We start from the raw sequence: 20733 nt of genomic DNA, 5'->3' as shown, positions 1-20733 counted from the left end.
CGATAAATATTGAATGATGAAATGTGGAGTGAGTGTGAACATTGGGAGGAAGTTTAATCTTGCATGAACTATTATTAAACTTTTGAGAATTTGACAATGACCAATTTTTTCTCAAGCTTGTTGTCAATATTGTAGGAAAATGCTTCTTTTTTAGAAAGATCCACAAAAGAACTCCTTTGAAGACCTTTAGACGGGAATTCTTGTTGACATTTCTTTGTATTAGGTACTAGCTTCTTACATATTCACTAATCTTTGCCCTAATAATTGCAAAATGTTCTTCAACTCTGCGCGACAAAGATGATTCAATTGTATTAACAGGTTTAGATAGTGAGCTGGAATGTAACTATTAACAATCTCAAATGGATTCTTGCTAGTAGAATAATAGAATTATAAACAATTCAGCTTTAGGTAGCATGAAATCTCATTGTTTTGGCCTGTTTTACAGCAAAGCACCTTAATTGATTACCCAGAGTTATACTAACAACTCGGTTTGACCATGAATTTAAGAGTGGTAAGCACTATGTATGATAAGTTTGTGACAATTTTCTTCTGTAGGCTTCTTTAAAAGTGATTAAATAGTTCGGTGTCCCTCCATGATGTTTAACCACATTATTGAGATAAAGATGAGTAATATAGGAAGCATAGATAGTCCATTTACAAGAAATAAAATGTGTCATTTTAGCAATCCATGAACAAAAGGATCAAATATGTACCTCTTTTGAGTTTTTGGTAATCCAATCATGATATCCATGTTAATATCCTCCTAAGGGAGTAATGCAGTGTATGCACCAAAATTTTGAGCTCATCCTACACAAAATTGATATATCCATCATTTATTTACATAGTGAGGGATAGCACAGTAGATTATAGGCTAGAACTATTTTTCTTTAATGAGAAGAACAGTTCTCTAAATTTAACCAAGCATATGACTTTTTACAAATTTCAATTGAGGAAAAAGATCCATATAGTTGATCCCAAGTAGTTGGGACTTACGACTTTGTTATTGTTTTGTTGTAGAAGAACAATTCTATTCCTACCAAAATGACCTTCCTATCCATCGGCATATATAGTCCTTTATGCGCCTTACCGTATCATTTTGGGATGCAAAGATGAATTCCTAAAAGAGGAAATCATTTTAAATAATATAGTCTTTGTGATAACCCTCTTTGCGTGCTTCCAAATCTTTTCAAAATTTTTATCATTAGATTAGGTGTCTCTTGTAACATCAAAGTCTTCAAGGTGAATACTTATAATATTATGAAATGCCAACTATCTACTGAGTTTATCAACCCCTTGATTAAGAATATGAGATTTATTTACTAGACCCAAACTAAGCAAGAAACAGGTACGGGATTAGTTTCAGGCACATTTCTTTTGTTTAGGAATGTCAAGTGCATCTATTGAAGGGTTCATTTGTAGGTTAATGTCAACTTATATGGCATAAAACTTTAAATCCATCAACAAGTTGAATTTGTTATGGCTAACTGTCCAATAGCTCTTCCATAAGTATATAGTGCTTGAAGTTTGATAACGTTTTTTTTAATTTTCATTGTCACTCTTTGTCCTTTTTTAATTTCTGAGAGTAAAAGGTGACTCGCATTTAGGTTATTTACATAGATTATTTAGCTAAATCATATAGAATTACCTTGGCTAAAGTTTGTTAAATGGAATGTTATAAGAAATGCTACTAATCCTTATCCTATCTAGCTGTGATTATTCTCTAATACACATATTGATGTAGGCCAAGTTGATGATGAGCAAAGAAAGTTTTTTATATGAAAATAGAGGAAGGGAAAGAGAAAGGAAGGATAAAATAATAATTGAAAAAGATATTTGAATAAAAACCATCAGACTTACTCTGACTCGAGGAATAACTTTTAGGGATGTAGGCCTTGGACCTCCACAAGTCATCTCATACATGGACAATGCAATCTTATGATTAGGAAAAGAAATGACATCTTATATCACTCATACATAGTCTGAAAAAAAATCAATCATTCTGTGGCTTTTAGCTATAATTCCATTCCCTCCTTTTATGAAACCCAAGTAGAAGAATAAAAAGGAAAAATATATTAATAATGAAAAATTATAATTACATCAAAGCAAATCAATCGGCTAATGCTTTTGTTGTTTGGACAAGTAAATTTTCAAATTTCTTTCAGCAAATAATTTTCCTTTGTGATAGTAAATCTGATTGATAGGATTATACCTTTGTAGTATGATGAAATTACCTTGTAGGGATGAAATCTTCAATCAAGATATGCAATATTCTATTAAACGATGTTTTGATTTCCTCCATCTTTTTCTTCTCCTTGTGCAATTTAGGAAACTAAATTAGCAATATCAGAGATGTTGTCATGTGGCATTATGACATTTGCAAATGTCACCTAAATTAATAAAATTTATTAAAAATAAATTAATTAAAATGATTTCGTTTTATATGCTTTACTGCATAGGAACTCATGCCGATTTTAAATAATTGAAAATTGGATCGACATTGATAACAAAACATCTTTGCTTGACTAAAAGCTTTGATACCAAATTTGATTTAGAACAAATTCATGATGAGCAAAGAAAGTATTTTTTTAATTTGAGAATAGAGAAAGGGAAAGACATTAATTGAAAATGATAATAGAAAGGAAGATAACTGTTAGACTTACCTTACCTTGAGGAACTCACATGAATAAAGACCATGTAAATAACATAATTTTTCAATTGAGAAAAGAAATATGACCTCACAATTACACCACATTTACTGTGGAAAGATAAAAACTTCAATTCATTCAATCATACTATGGCCTTCAGTTACAATTTCTTTTCCTATTTTTTATAAAATCCAAGTAAAAGGTAAAAAAAGAAAATGCAGAAATAAGGAAAGATTATACTTGTTTGAAAGCAAATTAATTATATAGTATTTTTACTTCAGAAATGATGTTGGTTCTTCATGCTAACTGTCTTAAGTTTTGTTGTTTAGGTGGTTAGGCATATCAATTCAGATGTTTATGATAGGCAAGAATTTGATGCTTCCTGGACTTGCTGTTTATTTTTAGAATATTTACTTCTATGACATGATAAGAACTTTTTTAGGATCCTTTGTATTGTGCCCCTGTTCTCTTCAGATGTTTTTGCATTTCTCTTTGTGTGTGGCTACACCTCTAAATTTGCTTGCTGTAAATGATTATTAAATTTATTCTTGGACTGTTGTTTGAATATGGTATATCTAGATCCATCGAGTGCCACAAGTCACCATCTTTAGTCAAGCTGTGGAATACCGTTTGCTTGATTAGTATGGCACAAGTTGTCAACTTATGAAGGAAAGTTATGCTTTAATTGATTAAAGAACTCGATCTCTTCTATGTGAAATAAAGACTCTTATAGATGCATTTATTTTTCATTGTCTTGTTTGATCTATTTCATCCAATTTGCTTTAGTGTCGAATCAGATCCAAGGCACATACACATGCATTATCAGAATGCAATTTATCCCATTTATTATCCTAGATTTGTCTTTAAATTAAAAGAACGGTGAAACTTGATCACATCCAACTGACTAGAAAGCCTTTGCTATTAATAGTCGTCCAGATATGTCTAAATTAAGTATCAATTGTTGAGACATGGATGAGATTGCAGTAGAGCAGGTTGTGCAATGAGCAGACAGTTGTCATTTGATTTATGCTCTACTTATAAGCTTTTCGCTTATGCAGGTCTTGTTGAATATGTCGAAAGAACAATCAACTCTGAAAAGTCTTACTCACTGAACAAGCCAATATATCTTGTTGGCGAATCCATTGGTGCATGTCTTGCTCTTGCTGTCGCAGCACGCAACCCAGATTTTGATTTGGTTATGATTTTGGCCAATCCAGGTTTACAACAGTTTATTTTGCTTTGTCATGAAGTAGTTGTGTTAAGGAAGTTGTTAAATTACTTATTTGATTCTCCACTTAGTATCTCCATGCTTGATCTTATATTGCAGCTACGTCCTTCTCCAAGTCTCAGCTTCAGTCTGTCTCAACTTTCTTAGGGATCCTGCCTGAACCACTGCATGTTACAATCCCATATTTTGTTAATTTCATTACAGGTTTGTGGATAACAACATATGCCTTAAACTTCTAACTGGGTGATTCTTATATTAGCTTAGAAAGCCAATCTTAGGATTCACCGTGTTACTGGCTCAACAGCTCATTATGCATATCAAAGTAGCAAGAATGATTGATACACTACTAGGTGTACTATTGGAATCTTAAATAAGCTTTATCTGAAATCAGTTGACCTGATAATGATCCAAAGAGTTGAATGGGAATTAGATGAAATGTGTCTGTGTGGAGACTGACATTTATTTGTATCACACATTCTGCATAACACATGGACACATACTGTAACATTTGAAGACCATGACATCCAATTCCAATTGATCTGCTCACCAGGTTTATACCTCTGGAAGTCAGTAAAAACATTTGCAGTCTTGATGGCATATGATGCCTTTTTATCTATAATTTTGACCAGATGGTTAATTTTTGGTAATATCTCTGGAAATAAAGTTCTAAGGCCATGGTGTCAATGAAGATGTAGAATGCATTCATTAAATCAAAGCTCTCTGTTGGGTTGTTGATTCTCTTAATAACATCTCCAAAGCTTTGATTGAACAAGTTGGAAAGTGTCCAAGGACTTCCATTTTACAAGACCTAAATTTATAGACTAATATGCCAATATGCAACTATTGCTCACTTCAACATTCATCATTTCACTCAATCTAATAGCCCTAGTATGTATGAAAATAAATAAGATGAGATTTAGCAATCTTCTGACTGGTATCATACATTAGGGGAAGTGGCTGTGCAACTCGAGAGAATCCATCTGTTTTGATGTTTAACTTTGTCCAATCACAGTAGTCAAGGAAAGTATATGTTATTTTGGAGATCTGGAGAAAAAGTAACTTCTTTCATTGGTAGTGATCCAGAGCAGGGATCTGGGATATGTATAACAATCACACAAGCATGATATATAGGGAAAATATTTTCAGCACTGGATTCATTCGAAACCCAGAATTATGAAGTTAGAGAATCAAACCTCTAATAGACCAGTATCAGTTGAAGAAACAGAGTAAACAAGAATAACATCAAAGAAGGCTGCTCCATCAGATACCCTGGCTTCTCTAATTCTTGATAGTTGATACAGAATCTTGTAATGACACAATAATTTGGCTACCAAGTATCTTGCTATAAGTCTAATAGTTAGAATTACTTTGATGTACCCAGCATAAGTAGCTATCATTTTGATTGGAATTAGTTGGATCCAAATTCTTTTTAATAAAGAATAGAAATTGTCATGCATGGAAGTGTTTGTAAATTGGAACATCTTCATATTTTTATAATATAGTTTGAACCAGGGATCCTTGTGAATAAATCTGGGTGATTAGAAAAAGCTTACTGCAATGTTTCTACCAGATGCAGGCATCGCAGTCAGTCTTGTATCAGGTAGATTAAATCTGGTTTAGTCTTCCATTTGTTCCTTGTCATGGCATCTATCTTGAAGAAGTGCCTACTTTTGAGATATCCTGAGTAGGCTGATATTAGGCCTTCTTTATATGCGTTAATGTCACTGGAAAATATGCTTTGGAAGATGCTTGATGCTACTATGATTAGGAATAAATTAGGGAGGGGAAGAGAGAAATGCTACAGGAAAGAAGGAAGAGAAATAGAGAGGGTCAAGGAGAGACATAGGTAGAAAAAAGGGAGGAAGTGATTTAATAGATAGAGCATAGAGGATGAAAAAAAATGAAGTGTAATTTAGTTGGAAGTCTTGTATGTTCTAGGTTTTTTGGATCTCTTTTCTTCTTTGTTGTTTTTTATCTGTGACTGTACTCTCACAACAAATCATATTCTTTTTATGGTACATCACTTGGCAGTTAATCACTATGTCCATGGTCTGATCCCTTTACCATGGAGACAACTACCTCATTAGTGATCATTGACTATTTTAAGCTGTTTGATGTTTGAACTATTATCTGGGTATGTTTCTGATCTCTTGAAACTTCCATTGTTGATAAGTTGTGTTGTTCATTTATATCAACATTGATGTTTCTCAGCCAGTATATATTCAGCTCATTCACTATTGTTAATCCCAAATTTCAATGTTCATAGGCACTTGGATATTTCATATCTCTCAATGCTATTGCACTATTTGTGCTTTCTCCTTTTTAGATCGGTAGAATTAGTACTTTTAGGTGTCAACAGAACCTTAGTATTTTCTGGCTAGAACCACCTTGCCTACCTCCAACTTCCTTTTCTTTCTTCATTTCTTCTCTTTGGCTAACAAAAGTTTGTTTGACCTCCCATCTTCCATTTGATTAAGCAATTAGTTGATGCTAATGTGAAAGCCTGTTTTTCTTACTATTCCTAGTCAATCACCCATAACTGCAATGGACAAGGGGCTGATTGTTGTAGTGAAAAGTCCAAATAGGAAACACAACTGAGAGAATAGGAAAAAAAGACAAAAGAGAGGAAAAGAGAAAATCACATACAATTACAGCACAAGATTTATGTGGTTTGGTCAATTGTTCTCTCTCTCTCTCTCTCTCTCTCTCTCTCTCTCTCTCTCTTTCACTCTCTCTCTTTCTCTCTCTTTGTGAACTAGCTTTAAGACTATAACGATGTCTGACAAGTTCCCCTTAAGTCAACTGGACATACAAGCTCAATATTTTCTAAGGATTCTGTTGTTGAGAGTGGTCTGTGCAGTGGGTACTTGTTCTGGCACTAATTAAGCAATCGATAGACAATGCCACATTCTAAAACTTGGGCTCATCCGCTGCACGGCATGGATGGGACAAGCAATAAACCGCTTGTTACAAGGCTGACAAGGGTGGTGCAAATAGAGCTTCTAAGATCCTCTTCCTTTAACTAAATTCAGTATAATTCATTAAATAGCTAAACTAGATCCAATTTCCTCAAGTCATTTTGAAGATATGAAGGATTTGTAGGCATGCAAGACATGATGTCCTATATTGGCCATTTTATATTGCACCTTCAATCAAAATTTTGAAAGTGAAAGTTGGTTAAATGAGACCAGTAGTAAAGCCTTTTTCTTTTCTTAGCTACAAAAATAAACATTGTTCTCACTGATTACTATTATAGAATATTTACTATATTTGTGCTGAATTGTACAGAAATAGCTTGATTTTAGTTAAAAAGATGTCCTTACTGACATAGTAAGGTCTTGTGTCCATTTAATTGGTTAAATGAATTATGATGCTTTACTTTGAAACACAAGTGCATTGGCATTTTTCTGACAATTTACTTGTTCTTTAGGATATCACTTGACATTTAGGGATCTACCCGACAACTTCAATGACATGTTGGCTGACCTTTCTGTGAGTGATTACTAATATTACAGAATGAGAGAAACTTATTTTGGCCAACTTTAACTTTTGTATTTTTATATTGCAAATATTTTGTTAAGTTTGCTATTGGCACTGTGAATTTTTGCCTTTAATATCAATGCCCGCTGGTACAACAAAGCTATTTATTTTTTATTTGTTTTGGACTTCTGTTTCTAGAGATACCTTGAGGAGATAGTTCATTATTGAGGCTTTATCTATGTCACCTTTTAGCTACCAAAGAGTTAATATATGGTGGCAGGCACCTCACTGGTTACAATTTAATTGGCTTTACATGCTAGCTTTAAGGAATTATATTAAATTGTTGGTTATGCATATTTTTTGTTGGACATAATTATATTAAGAGTTATGCTTTGTTGCTGAAGGAGATAATGATTAAGATGATTGTCACCTATTTTGGATTATGCTGTACTAGTTACCTAGTGGATTTTCCCTTAAATCCTTTAATTCTGCATACTGCATATACAGTTCTTTCTTATGCTGTTCTTGTTTTTGTTTGGTTTGCTTACACTTTGTGTTCTGTTGTAGAAATCTTTATCCTCTTATAGGGTTATTTCTACAACATAAATTAGTTTTCCTATTGTAATAATACCTTGCAAAAAAATTGGTTAAAGTGTTAAACTAATAAAAGCTCATAGACCTTTTGATCTGATTAAGAATTTAAATGTTGAACATGCCACACTTACGATAATCAAGGAATGCTATTTTGCTTGGGCTAGGACAAAGTGGGCGGTATGTACAACAGTACAAGTATGGGTGTTAACTTGTTGGTATATGGACTGCCCCCATTTCGGATGGTTTGGTCATGTAAAAAAATGTATCTATGCCTTAATCACTTCTCCTTGTGCTCTCAGGACCCATCACGAGATCCTCCATTATGCACCAACACAATGTACTACCATCGCCTATCGGGCAGGTGCCTCTTCTCCTCCTCCTCCTCCCCCACCCCCTTCTTCCTCTTCATCCTCTTTCCTCCATAGCTTCATCTTCTTCCTTTCTCTTCTTCCTCTTCCTCTTTTTGTCTTCTCCTTTTCAACCATTGCCTCCTTTTCTTCCTTCTTTCCTCCTTCCTCACTATTGCCATATGTTCCTTCCTCTTGTCCTTCCTCTTTGAGTCACTAGTATGTATTAGTGTACCAAATTGTCACGGGCTTAGCATATGTTCGACACTCTCATTGAAGCCTTTGCATATGTTGCATTTGCTCATTTGCTACATCTTCCCTCCGATGCTTTAGCTGCAATGCTGCTCCAACTTTGTTCCGCTAATGCTGCTTCAACTTGCTAATGACTTTAAATTCTGGATTGAGATTAATTGAGTTGTATCAATCTTTGCTAGCACCTACTCATCCTTCGGATAAAGAAAAAGACCTTTCCTATTGTGTGTTAGTCCCTCGAGCATCTTGTGTTGATTGAATTGGATGAATACTTGTTGGAGGTTTAACTAGCATCTCCTCGTAAAACTTAAAGTTTTGAAGCATTATCGTCCGCAAAATTTTCTCATCGATTCCTCTTCTACATCGTCGTCATCTCCAAATAGGTTCACATCACAGCTCCTTTCGATTGCCACTCTATTTGGAAATAAAATGGATAAGCTACCTTTAGTAGAATTGATCACCATCAATGAAGATTTGGCAATTGTTGTCTACTGCTAAGTACTCCTTGGGTCTTCGAACATATGTAGAGCTCTGCTGTTGGATAACTAGGAGAATTGGGGTACTCAATTTCACCCATTCTTTCAAAAGTTGAGAAGGCTAAAGTTACTTGAGTTTGCTTGCTTCCACGATGATTATACTTCATGCATTAAATTAGTTACTATGCTTTGTCTACTCTTTGCTCACACTTATAAAGCACTCGAAATGTCACACTTCTTATACTGAGTTAGCTACTATGATTCATCATCTTGTTATTATCGAACTTTCGTAATACAAGTAATAATGCTTGAAAAGAGCAAAATTTTACCTCGACTAGAGCAAGTCTCTGTTGGATTTGGTCATCCTTTGGGATTTTACCAACTTGTCCATCGTTTGCACCACTTACTCTTCTAAGCAGAGAAAGGTACAACACCACTTGGAGTTTGTCATAGGTCTTATAAAGTTCCTGGCCATTGTAATTCTGCCTTATCTTGGTATTTAGAGTTTGCCACTATATTCTCCATTTTCTTGATCCCCTTTTATGACCATATCACTCTCCTTCCATGAGAGCAAGGGATCGATGACTCCACATAAGTTCTACTTTTGCTGTATAGTGAAGCTCTTTTATGTCCATGGCTTTACAATCCATCATCTTGCACCGACATCCCTTTTCTTCACAATCAGTAGATTCGTCACTATTGCATTATGACCAAGGTATGCAATACCGTACCGTACCGGTGTTTCGAGGTTGGCTCGGTACAGTACGGTACCAGTGTACCGAGCAGTACACCAGGGCGTATTGAGCGATACACCCTGATGTACTAAAAAATTTTATATATTTTCTTCATTACTGTAGCATTGTAGCACTGCTACAATATAGCACTGTAGCATTGTAGCACCGCTACAGTATAATACTATAGCACTGTAGTGGTACCGGGCGGTCCGCGTACCGGTATGCCGTCGGACTGGTACATATCGCCCGTACCGAGCGGTACCATTCGGTACTGCATATCATGATTATGACACTCCTCCGAGTCTACTTTCATTTTAATTGATACTTGGATTGGGGTAGCTAAGTCCCTTTGGACTTGTCATTTTCTTACTTCTTTTTGAATCACATGCTTCAACACCTTTATGTCCTCCTCCAAGTAGTTTCCCTCTGGTTGAGGTAAAGATATCTGCAACTCCCACGTATGGCCTCCACTATCATGTTGCAGGGCTTGCCCTGATTATGTTCTCATTTACATCCTCGATAGAAATGTTCACATGCTTGGTCTTGTCCACTGACTTGTCGGCCTCCCATGAGTGATATGAGCTTTGGAGCAGTCAACTCTCCAGTGACTCCGATTATACTTTCTTATGATCAATTCCCTCACGCGACTCATTAGTACTTAAACTTGAAAGATTCACCTCTGTGGTACAGTGGCCATTCGTCAATGTATAAGGTTTTCATCTGATGCAAATTTGATACATGTACAAAATGCTTGCCTCTACGGTATCATGATATTTACTCCTTGAATCCATAGCCCCTTGTTACCATCATGTTGCTCACCGAAATAGAGCTTCTATCAGCTTCAACCATCCCTCTGAATGATTAAGTCCCTCTCAGGACTTCCTGTTGTATCTCGTTGCCTCGAACCATTGCACCATGATCTACTGCACCGTGTCACCTCTTAGTGACGTCTTGATGTGGTGAATTCGAACTGCAATCTCTCCTTGTGTGGCCTTTGCTAACACATTGTAAGGCCTACATCACTTCTAATTATATTTGCTCTTTCGACAATCGACTTTTATGCACCCTCACTTGGGTCATTCACGCACAAAGCACAGCTTTAGTGTTGGGAAATCTGGGGCAACATCACATGCGCAGCAGAAGAACAAAAAAATAAAATCCCAGAATTTCTTGCAGAAATGGTTTCTCGTCATCGTGTGAAGATTGGTGTGCAAAATCCTGCAAAATAAAAAACTGTACGTATGTAAAAGATATGTTACCTAGGGAGATCGTATATCCTTGAAAACCTATAGATCTATGGGAGAGGATGAAGGAGGTCAACTATCCTCCTCTCTAGCGGTGATCCACAGAGCAGGCACTGCGAAGACGCTCCTCAAATCGTTGCACAATCCTTCTTTCCACGCGTACTACGCGATCAAGAAGGGGTCGACCCTTCTTGCTATCCACATGCCTCAAACTGGGGCTATTGGCTGAGGAGGAGAGGGAGAGTGGAGTATAGGAGGTGGCAGCCAAAAGGATCTAGCCTATGGCCTATTTAGTTACTTATTTATAGAGGTCCCTGAACCCTAATGGATCCTGCCCCATTGGGTATTAGATTTCCATCCAACTACCTAAGCTCTTGGATTAGTGGATTTCTACCTAATAATATCTTATTGGCTCTTATCAGATCTTATCCACAAGATTCAATAATTTAGGGACTTATTGGATATCCAATAAGATAGGGGCTCCAACGGATATTTCATATCCGAAACTTTATTCGTTGCAACACCAATCATATATGTGTGACCCTCTAGGCCCAATATCGAGCTGGTCGTGAGTCATACATGTTAGAACTCCTTTTGACTCAATGAATTATTATCTCCATAATAATTCACTCGACTCGTCGACTCACTCAACATAAAGTGAGAAAAAAATGTCAAATAAATAATAAACAAAAATAGTATGTATCATGCCATACATGCTATCACTCACGTGATTAGCTTGCAGGGCACCTTTGATTAGTAATCTTCCACTTGACCTAAAGCCAATCAGCTATGTGTCTGATCCCCATCAGACTCCTGTGATGCTCAAAGACAATCTGAGATAACGACTGTGTTAGTGGATCTATGATGTTATCTTCGGATAAAACTTTTTCCACTGCTACATCTCCTCGAGCCACGATCTCTCTGATAAGGTGGAACCTCCTCTGAACGTGCTTGGACTTTTGATGAGACCTAGGTTTCTTGGCTTGAGTAATCTCCTTGTTGTTGTCGCAATATAAGGGAATCGACTCCTTGCTGCTTGGCACGACTCCCAGATCTGTGTTGAACTTCTTCATCTAAACTCTCTCTTTTGCTGCTTCTGCCGTAGTAATATACTCAACCTCTGTGGTCGAGTCAACAATAGTATCTTGCTTAGAACTCTTCCAACATATTGCTCTTCTATTCAGGGTAAACACATACCTTGAGTTAGACTTGCTATCATCGACATTAGATTAGAAACTTGGGTCCATGTAGCCCTCAACCCTAAAGCTACTTCCTTCATATCCCAACAAAAGATCTTTAGTCCTTTTCAAGTACTTAAGGATATGTTTTACTATCTTCTAGTGTTCCAAACCTGGATCCACCTGATATCTACTCGTAAAACTTCGAGCATGCGCCATATCAGACTTGGTACATTGCATAACATATTTGATAGATCCTATTGCTGAGGCATAGGGTATCCTATCAATGTCTGCCCTTTCTTTAGGAGGTTTTGGGGATATGCTCCTAGAAAGTGATATCTCATATCTCATCAGTATGAGACCTCTCTTGGAATTTTCTATGCTAAACATTTCGACAATGGTATCTATGTACTTGGATTGGGACAAGCTAAGCATCCTCTTGGATCTATCTTTATAGATCTGAATCCCCAAGATATAGGATACTTCCCCTCGGTTCTTCATGGAGAAGTATTTAAAGAAAAAACTTATAATTTGGAATTTTTGATCTTAAACAAACATTGGCCATTCTCAACCTAAATCTTTCTTGTAGTTGGTTTAAAGTAACAAGAATTACCTTGGAGACATTTTAATTTTGACAGCTTGAATTCCAACAAGTGCAAACATGATTCTTTTTCTGAGCTGTGAAAAAATGAGGATTAGAAGGCTGACCAAAATGATATGAATGCAAGCAAGGGAAGAGCACTAGTATCATATTGAGGCCAGTGCTACTCAATGCGTATGGCACACACACACATGTTTACACGTCATGTCTATACTCATGGATGGATTGACTAGAGTAAAAAGAGGGGAGAAATACATTGATTATTGATTAAGTTACCTTGTAGTATATAAACTATTTTATTGTCTCAACCAAGGATTGAAATTTCGTATCATACCGGAGTTTCGAGACTCACTCGGTATGGTACGATACTGTATACCGAGCGGTACGATTCGGTATACCGCTCGGTATATATAAAAGTAAAAAAAAAAAGAACTGATGGCCTCGTCGCCCTTTTTGGCACGTGGGGAGAAGTTTCTCCCCACGCGAGCAAAAAGCCGAGGCGACGTCGCCTCTTTATATATATATATATATATATATATATATATATATATATATATATCTGCCCGCGACGTTGCCTCTTCTCCCCGCGATTGCAGATTCTTCTCCCCGCACCGAGAGAAGTCACCGACAAACAAGGAGGGAGAGCGGCGCCGATCTCCAGGTTTTCCTCTTATTCTCCCTTTTCTTTCTTCCCTCGCTTAATACCAACCTTCTCCCTTTCTTTCTTCTCCCTCGGTCATCGTCCAGGGTGGAAACAACCCCAATCGACCATTGCGGGCGATCTGTGTACCGGTCTGCTGGTGGACCAGTATGTACCGCTCAGTACGGACGATATTATTCGAAATTGAAGACTTTGGTCTCAATCAAGGTTTTAAATCTCGTACCATACCGGTGTATTGAGTTTTGCTCGGTAAGGTACGGTACTAGCGTACCGAGCGATACGCCTAAAATAGGCATAAAACCCTCCGAAAATACTTAAAAATAGAAAAAAAAAGTTAAGATAGGGTTTTGATTCTTTTGAAGTTAGAAATAAATATATATTTAGTATAGTTTTAGCAAAACTAATGTAAATTAGGTAAGAATAATATCATATATCTTTTTCGGGCTTTGAGGAGTAGCCTTGTGCAAGATTTGTAATTTTGGTCCGTTCCAGATCATCCTTTCATTAATATTGAATTATCTATAGAAACGAATGACGGGCCTCCACGAGTGGTGGATCGTGGTCCTTGATTCTATGTATCTATATATCAGTATGTAATGTTTGTCGGACCCAATCTTGAAATTGATCTCACGACATAGTGTATTGATACAACATATGTCATTAGTGCATCAATGTGGTGATAGTCGTAGGTTGATCAACGTGAATCATGTGTCTAAGGCGGCTCCTGAGGCATGTATTGGTGAATGTCAGAAATTCTACATTCGCTATAGGATTCAAATGAATTAAGTAATCACATGTGTAGATATATTTGATATTACCACCAAAACGAACGATGGGCCTCCATGAGTGGTGGATCGTGGTCCTTGATCCTATGTATCTATATATCAATATGATATGTTTGTCGCAAGGTTCGCAATACCGTACCGTACCGATATTTCGACCTGGGCTCGGTACCGATACGATACGGTGTACCGAGCACTATAGCAGTGTAGTGTACAGTGCACCAGTACACTGTAGCACTGTACAATGCACTGCTACAGTGCACTGTACTGCTACAGTGCGGACCGGTACCGGGCGGTCCGCGTACCGCTGGCCTGTCGGACCGGTACGTACCGCCCGTACCGGGCGGTATGATTCGGTACGACAGACACTGGTTTGTCGGACCCAATCTTGAAATTGATCCCACGACATAGTGTATTGATATAACATATGTCATTGGTGCATCAATGTGGTGATAGTCATAGGTTGATCATTGTGAATCACATGTGTCTAAGGCACCTCCTGAGGCATGTATTGGTGAATGTCAGAAATTCTACTTTCGCTACTGATCTGCTGTTTTATATCATACTATTGCTTAGAGAAGTATGACCAACTATCACCGTACTGATGTTGGTCATAAGATTCTCTATAATATGAAGCTTGTGAATACGATAAGTTTCATTCTATGTTTACGTCGTGTAGGCTCTATCGCATCTGCTAAAAATCATCCACTGGCTTTCCCTTCCCTTTCTATGCATAAACTCAACTAGTACCTCGTCAAGTTCTATAATCTGGATCTTGGGTGGCATGTGTAAAATATTGGTCCTCGATCCATGCACCACTCTCAACTTATGTAGACGAGACCATCGACTTCTCGTCATCGTTGCCATCATCGGTCGAGGCACTACTGTCCACGTTGCTGCCATGTCTCTGGACCGAGTGAGTTGCTGAATGTGATTGCGAATGTGTCTCATCGCCTGACTTAATTCTTTTCAACAGTGTAACTGATGTTACTACTTTCCCCTTTGCCTTTGCCTTCGTACGCTAGGCGGTCGATTGTGACGGTTGGGTGTCTCTAGTTCCTAAAGTAGTTTGACTTGATCTTGTCTGGCTCCTTCTGCCATATTCTAATCGAGGGGGATTTTCCTCCTGTTGGGGATATGCTTCCTCTTCTTCTATTACCTCGGTGATAAAACGTAAAGGACGTTGAGGATCTCCCGCCTCATCAAGTAGAGAATCCTCTTTGTTCTTCGCTGCTTCGACCCACTATAACATCGGCTCTGAATCTTTGTTGTAGAAATGAGGTCGATGGGATCAATCTCTGGTTCCTCTGGCCCCTTGTCCAGCTCGGCACACCGCAACCTTAGTAACATATTATAGTGGACATGTACTAATCACAATAAATAAATTGCTAATGATGACGATTCACATCCATCTTTCGGGCATGAGCCCAAGCGCCATCATATGGTTGTTCTTGTGGTGCCATGTTTCTACCAAATTTAAATCAAATAAGCTATAAACATGTAAAATACCCTAATATGTATTAAAGACATTGAATTGACCCAATATTGATCAAATTTCGATTAAATCATCACTAAAACCACTGATCACAGCATTAAAAACTTTATTAAAACCTAATTAAACCTATTTTATCATCATAAACATGTTAAACACATAAAAAAACATTAAATATGTAATTTTGATCTAATATAGGTCAAATTACGATGATACCTACTAATTATTTTTTTTTCAACACTATGAACATGTCAAACACCGTAATAGATATTAAAGATATTGAATTGACCCAATATCGATCAAATTTCGATTAAATCATCATTAAAATCACTAATCGCAGCATTAAATAACTTTATTGAAACCTAATTAAATCTATTTTACCATCATAAATATGTTAAACACATAAAAAAAATATTAAATATATAATTTTGATCCAATATAGGTCAAATTATGATGAAATCATCATTAGATACACTAATCATACAATTAACATAGTTAATTGTCCACTAGTTACTTCTCTTTCAACATTATAAATATGTCGAACACTCTAATAGGTATTAAAGACATTGAATTGATCCAATATCGATTAAATTTTGATTAGATCATCATTAAAATCACTAATCGTAGCATTAAAAAATTTATTAAAACTTAATTAAACTTATTATACCATCACAAACATATGATCAAATACTTAATATGCATGAAATATAGATATTTGACCTATTAAGTATATAATTTCAAATAAATCAATATTAAACACACTAATCACAATATTAAGTCGTTAAAGATATTAATTACTCCTAATTAATACTATTCTACTATCAAAAGCATATCAAACAACATATTAGACATTAAGTTGTACATCATATAGAATAGGCTTAATCATCTCATAAATCAATAAATATCTAGAAAAAGAATATATACCTCTTGATTAAAAAGTTCTTCCTCTTAATACTCTCAAATTAGCCTCCTAAATTTTATTCAATCCATAAATCGTTGCTTTGTTGACTTTAGGAGAGTGAAAATGTGAGAATAAGAGAGAGATTATGAGTAAAATAAGTTTGAGAAAGTTTAAGAGAGCGTGAGAGTGAAATAAATTGAAAGAGGGGGGAGGAAAGGGTTTAAAAAACCTGTAGGATGCCTCCAACAGTCAAATTGACGGTTGGAAAACCGTTATCAATCGATAACGGTCGGTTTCGACTTACCACCCTGTACAAGTAGTTAACAGCCAAAATTGACTGGTACCACCCAGTACAAGTTGGTCACAGTAAAAAACGATCGGTACTGCCTGGTACAAGTCAGTAACAGTTGAAATTTTGACTATTATTGCCCAAACCCCGGTACAACCTCGTATCGCTCGATAAGTGGCCAAAAACCTGATACCGCCCATTAGAGGGCAGTCCATGTGCCGTTTTGCTAGCGGACGGGTATGTACCGCACATACCGGGTGGTACGGTACGAAATTAAAAACCCTGATCTCAACTCATCCTCTAATAAGAAATATGTTTCTTTGAGATGACTCCTTTGGATAAAACTAGCTGAATAATTGAATCATACCCAGAACTTGAACTAGTTATGTGCTCAAGAATTTTAATTGAATCGCACCCAAAACTTGAACTAGTTAGGAGGAATGCACTTAAAAGTGGATGACTTAAGTCATGGTTGCTTCAAATCATAACCCATGCAAAATGCAAGCAAGCATACCAAAATCAACAACCAGACAACATAGGCTGCCAGTTGATACATTGCCTTGTCGTTATATTTCATATGCTTTTTTGTTTCAATCTTTTGTGATAATCTCTGGAGATTTGACCAGAGTTTTTTGGATTTAGTTGATAGCTTAAGTTTCTATTTTGAAATGTTTCTCTGCACTTTGTTTTGCAGTTTCTGGTTGATATTTTACCAAAAGAATCTTTTGTCTGGAAATTAGATTTGCTGAAATCAGCTGCTCTTTTTGTGAATTCTCGTCTTCATGTTGTGAAAGCTCAGATATTGATTCTAGCCAGGTAATTTCTAGCCACATTGATCTTAATATTATGCTGTTATCTAAGAGGGAGGAATGTGAAAAACAGGGACAAAGTGCGACGTTATAATTAACTTCAATTAATAACTGGACATATTGAATGAATAATAAGTATTAACTCAATGGGGAAAATGTCATATAGATAGGTGTACAGTAGTCACAGGCCCTTAGAACAGTATTCAAGGTCACCATTAGCAAAGAAAACTTATGGAATGTAAGTTTAGATAACATGAAGCAATTATTTTTGAAACTTGAAATTGAGGCAGACATTTTGACAATTATTTTAGATTGGATCATCTTTGAGGGTCATAAATTTTCCTGGAAATGCTCAAAATTCATAGCATTTGATGCATTGGAAACTAGACCTGTGAGGCTTTCCAATGAAGAATAAATCACTTTGATTGAATATGTAGATTCATGCCAGCATTGAAAAAAGAAATCCAAGTTCCAAACCATCAAATTCTGAGCTATATTTTTATACCTTTTGTCATAGTAACTTGAGTGAGCTATTTATGTTCCGTAACATGTGTCATACTAAATTGAGTAAATTAATTAGTTTGTTAGTGGTTGAGGTCTATGAGAAGTGGGAAGGAGTTTCAAGATCATCTTGTATTAGGAATATTGATTAATTGCTGATGAGATTTAGCTCTTGGTGATATCTTCCTTGCTCTCTCTGGACTTTCTGTTCCACATGAAGCAAGCAACTATAAAAACTAAATTTGTAGCCGTATGCCAAATCATGAGCAATCAATAAAATAAATTTGTAGTATTCTGTCTTTGTTTGTCTAGTTTACTATAAAAACTATGCAAATTAAGAGAAATTTGTTTTTAAAATTTTTTCATTGAGTTTTCATGCCATCTGTTCATTCTGAAGGTTCTTTTCCTGTGAAATCTGATGTTTCTACTAATTGACAATGTTTGATCTTACTATCTTTGTTATAGTGGGAGGGATCAATTATTGCCAAGCCATGAAGAAGCTGAGAGGATTTGCAGTAATTTGCCAAATTGTCGAATCCGTCATTTCAAGGAAAGTGGTCACACCATGTTCCTGGTATATGTGATGTCTACAGTTCTCCCTTGTTTTTAAATACATGTCATAAACTGGTCATGTTGTTTGGAAAGAGGACTTTCTGTTAGATGATCACCTTTTACTTCATTTTGTTGACTGAATTGCTCTAATTCTTGCTAGATGATTTGGCTGTTTTGCTATGTAAGTTTGCCATGCAGTATGCATATTTTTAGGTTCACTAGACAAAGAAAATGTTCCATGCAAATTCTCAACTGAGTATATTACATCAACTAACCAAATCTTTAAGTGCTCTTTATTTCTGGCATGCCAAGAAAACAGTTGGCAGAATTGACTACAAATACATATTGCACTAAGATTTTACCAGTATTTGTGATGCCAAACCAGTGTATAAACATGTTTAGTCTCTGGTGACATTTTCAATTGATGTTCATATAGGTTCTATAGAATGCTTGCTCTGACTACTGCAAATGAACTTGTTCATTCTTATAGATAAATTGATAAATTCTCATTATATAGAGTCCTAACAAATTTGCTGATTATGTATAGAATCCTGCTGAAACCTTATATATAGTCCTGAAATCAATTCAAGGTGGTGTCATTGATTTGTAACAGTGTACAAAACATGACATTCTTTCAGCTTGTAACTTAATAATTAAAGGGTACACCTTATATTGAAACAGGAAAGTGGCATTGATTTGGTAACTATAATAAAGGGCGCAGGCTACTATCGTCGTTCATCACAGATTGACTATGTGTCAGATTATTTATTGCCAACTCCACTTGAGTTCCAACAGGCAACAGAAATTTATAGGTATAATATATATATCTTGATGTTGGCATAGAGTACATGTTCTGTTGTAATCAAATCTTTTGAGTAATTCTGCTGAAACTTACATATATTTTTTGTTTCCCAGATGGTTTGATCTTGCCACCAGCCCTGTGATGCTGTCAACTTTACAAAATGGTAAAATAGTAAAGGGCCTTATGGGTATTCCGTCAAAAGGACCGACTTTGCTTGTGGGGTATCATATGTTGTTGGGTCTAGAGCTTGGTATCATGTTCTCAAGGTTCTTTACTGAGAAAAGGATCCATCTTCGAGGCCTTGCTCATCCATTTATGTTTAATAGAGCTTCTGAACAGCTAATGCCTGATTCATCATCATTTGATGGACATAGACTCATGGGTGCTGTTCCTGTCTCAGCAACCAATTTCTATAAGCTTCTGTCTATGAAGTCCTTTGTCTTATTATACCCAGGAGGTGCACGTGAAGCACTTCACAGAAAGGTATCATTATATTTTGTTTAATTACAAAGCTCATTCTTCAATAAATGTGTATTAAACTAGATAGTTCCCTGCAGTAAATATACAAAAGTAAAAAATGGACTCATATCTCTTTTCTTTTCATGAAGCAATATATATGTTTGTGCATGTGTCTGTTTCGGTCAATACGATCTCTGAAAAAGGATTTGAAATACAAAGGTGGCATGAATTTAGATAAATGCTGGAAAAATATGGTGAAAGATCCATTATGATGTCTCTATATGCTAAAAAGTAATGGAAAATTTCTTTCAGAATCAGTGCAAATAGATCATTAAGTCCTTAAAAGAGGAAAGGAATAGGTTTAACATAGGGGAATCTATCAATTTATGTGGTGAGTGATGATAAATAATTGACTTGGTAGTAAGCAGCTACGATAATATATGGAACTGAATTTTGCTAATGGCTAAACCATTGTGGTGCACGAATGGAAAAAGGCTTCAGGTTGTGTCTGATAAAAACTGGAAGTATTTTAGTCTTCAGATAATATGTTTGAAGGGAAGACCAAGAGTAATGAAAAATTAATTTGAAAGGATCATCAGAAGGCTAAAACAACAGTAATGATTTACTTTGGATAGAAGAATTTCGCAAAAATGGGATGCACTATGATGATGTGAACTTGATAGGAAATATGATGGATGTTGGCTTA

At 36.1% G+C, this 20733-nt stretch overlaps 1 protein-coding gene across 6 annotated transcripts in view; it reads left to right on the top strand.

Moving 5' to 3' along the window:
• The window catches only part of LOC135645267 (phytyl ester synthase 2, chloroplastic-like), a 40739-nt gene that overhangs the window by 1611 nt on the left and 18395 nt on the right, over positions 1–20733 (top strand). For 5 of the 6 annotated variants that reach the window (XM_065163464.1, XM_065163460.1, XM_065163462.1 and 2 more), the window contains 7 exons: positions 3704–3862; positions 3973–4077; positions 7304–7365; positions 17599–17720; positions 18680–18788; positions 19448–19578; positions 19682–20051. In XM_065163464.1, the coding sequence (XP_065019536.1) occupies positions 3704–3862; positions 3973–4077; positions 7304–7365; positions 17599–17720; positions 18680–18788; positions 19448–19578; positions 19682–20051 (1058 nt within the window). The remainder of the gene's footprint in view (positions 1–3703; positions 3863–3972; positions 4078–7303; positions 7366–17598; positions 17721–18679; positions 18789–19447; positions 19579–19681; positions 20052–20733) is intronic. The other variant, XM_065163461.1, reaches the window with a different exon arrangement.

Source organism: Musa acuminata, chromosome BXJ3-8, assembly GCF_036884655.1.
Source record: "Musa acuminata AAA Group cultivar baxijiao chromosome BXJ3-8, Cavendish_Baxijiao_AAA, whole genome shotgun sequence".
Classification (NCBI taxonomy): domain Eukaryota; kingdom Viridiplantae; phylum Streptophyta; class Magnoliopsida; order Zingiberales; family Musaceae; genus Musa; species Musa acuminata.
This window is presented reverse-complemented; position numbering and strand designations above follow the sequence as displayed.